This window comes from Nansenia antarctica (assembly GCF_963989245.1).
Source record: "Nansenia antarctica genome assembly, chromosome: 19".
NCBI classification, from domain to species: domain Eukaryota; kingdom Metazoa; phylum Chordata; class Actinopteri; order Argentiniformes; family Microstomatidae; genus Nansenia; species Nansenia antarctica.
Window position 1 is genome coordinate 14,359,450 of NC_137692.1, and position 2,178 is coordinate 14,361,627.

Consider the following 2,178-nt stretch of genomic DNA (forward strand, 5'->3'; position numbering starts at 1 on the left):
TCACATACTATACAGTGTGAACGCACTGCATACTCAAAATCTACATCATACCTAGTATGAATAGTATGCCATTCCGAACACAGCCTTAGTTTACAGTTGGGCTACTAGGCTACTTGTGAGGGCCTTGTGAGGGCTACGTTCCTAGTGTAGGAATACTAAGGTTGTTGTTTTGTGGGTCTCTTTGTAAAAATGCCAGTGTTTACATCTCCTGGCTCTATGGTAGATCCCATGCTGAAAGTGCATTCAGCTCATCTTCAGCTGGAGGCACACAAAGGAGAAAGAGAGTGAGAGTTTCAGTTGAAGCTGAAGAGGCTTGGAGTTGCAGAAAGGTGAAATAGCGATGGGCTCTAACACTGGCGCGCAGTGTTCCTCAGGTTCTGATAGGAGTAAAAACATTTAATTGGTCCCTGTTTTCCGAGAGTCTGAGGTCGAGTTGCTGCCCTGCATTGGCCATTCTTTTTCAGTGTTAGCTGACTGGTAAGGCTCAGAAAATGTGGTCTTCTCTCCCTCTGGAAGACAGCCTCGACACATTCACTTGTAAGCAGTGGCGGGCGGTGCATTTCACACCTAGGCCTTCAGTGATGTCCGACACATTCCTACCTGAATTATTCTACCTCTTAATACCATCGTTATGACGCCATGGCTCTAGAAACTAGACAGAAACACAGTATAACCGGGCGTTGCATCACCTTAACATAGTCAGACAAGTACAACAGAGTTATATTAATATTTCCGAAGCATTTTTAATCAATAAATCCGCATTTACAATGAAGAGTGTTAAACTAACATCTTTAAGATCGCTACATTACCCACGTCTGTCGTCTCGTCCACCATAATAGCGACAAAGGGTGCCTTTTTAATCTCCATTTTGATCTCTTCTCCCATCACTTCAGCAATAGCAAAAATCAGGTCGTTTTGTATTTTGCCTGACGTCCCAGTAAACACTTTGTTTGTGGACAGGTGGTAATGTAAATCTGGGTTGTTTTCAGCCAGAAAAGAAAGAAGCTCAACGTAGTTTCCTCTGTTTGTGGACTCGGCGCTTTTATCGTGTCCCCTAAATGAAAGTTATTGTTTACCCAAAAACAGGACACAATCGATCAGTATTATCGATCAGTCAACGAAAGCTTTCGTTGTGGAGCTCCGTTTCCCTGCGCACTTTCAAAAGTTTCACATCTACCGGCATAGTTACGCATCTCAATAGTGAATATCAATAGTGCGTATCAATAGTGCGTATCCAATCAAAAGACGTGCTGGGTGCTGACATCATTGAGCCTTACAGCAGGCGCAGTTGTTGCTTTTGCTCGCATCTACGTAGGTTTACTAGGTACGCCACAGGTTTTCTCGTTCCAACGTTAAGTTACAGGTCGTATTCGCGGCACCGTTTATCGTGCAGGCGGGCAGATTTTGGAGCCCCCTAGCAACACATTTTGATTGGATAAAAGCTCTAACATAAAGGCCAGCCCTCCAAATCTCAATCGGAGACTGGAAGCAGCGCAACCAAGAGGAAAGCTATGAAATGAAGAGAATAGACTATGGGGAATCATTAATACATATTTGTGGAAAAAATATATTAAAATAAAATGTATATTCTGATGATGTTTAGGCCAGCAGAGAAGGCCTTGCTGGCCCTGACGGCACACCACTGCTTGTAAGTGTGACAGAACCCGCAGCTAAAAAACGACTGCTCTAATTGCCAACACGGCGGCTAAATACATGCTGCCTATTAGTACAGTAGAGGGGAGCTATTACCACAGACAAATTAAATTCCATTTAATCTGCATTCATTTTTTGGGGTATTTGGCCGTTTTGATTTCAGGTAGGCTATAGCTAGACTATCGGTGAACATCGTAATTGGAAATGTCTGGACAGCTATACAAAATGTGCGCACCACTCTAATGCGTGAGCAGCGTATTAGCGGCATGCCTTTTATCTGTTCTGCATTATTGTCATTCAGATTCACATATTGTTATTCTACCTAATTGAAATATTCAGAAGGTGAAATCCATGAGGATTAATACAAGAATAAATTAGGTTCACTGTTAAAGGTAGTTTTTTTTGGGCATTTAAGATATTAAGTGATTTCTTGCCGATGATCCACGGCATCTCTTGCCGGTGAATGTCAGCTTAATCTAAAACCGATTAATCGTTCATACCACCCACTGATTAATCGACCATGAA

At 42.5% G+C, this 2,178-nt stretch overlaps 1 protein-coding gene across 1 annotated transcript in view; it reads right to left on the reverse strand.

Moving 5' to 3' along the window:
- Positions 1 to 214: 214 nt before the first annotated feature.
- rsrc1 (arginine/serine-rich coiled-coil 1) overlaps positions 215 to 2,178 on the reverse strand; it is a gene marked incomplete at its 3' end in the record, with an annotated part of 78,204 nt that continues 76,240 nt past the window's right edge. Inside the window, exon 7 of the mRNA XM_080548958.1 lies at positions 215 to 258. Coding sequence (XP_080405084.1) covers positions 215 to 258 — 44 coding nt within the window. The remainder of the gene's footprint in view (positions 259 to 2,178) is intronic.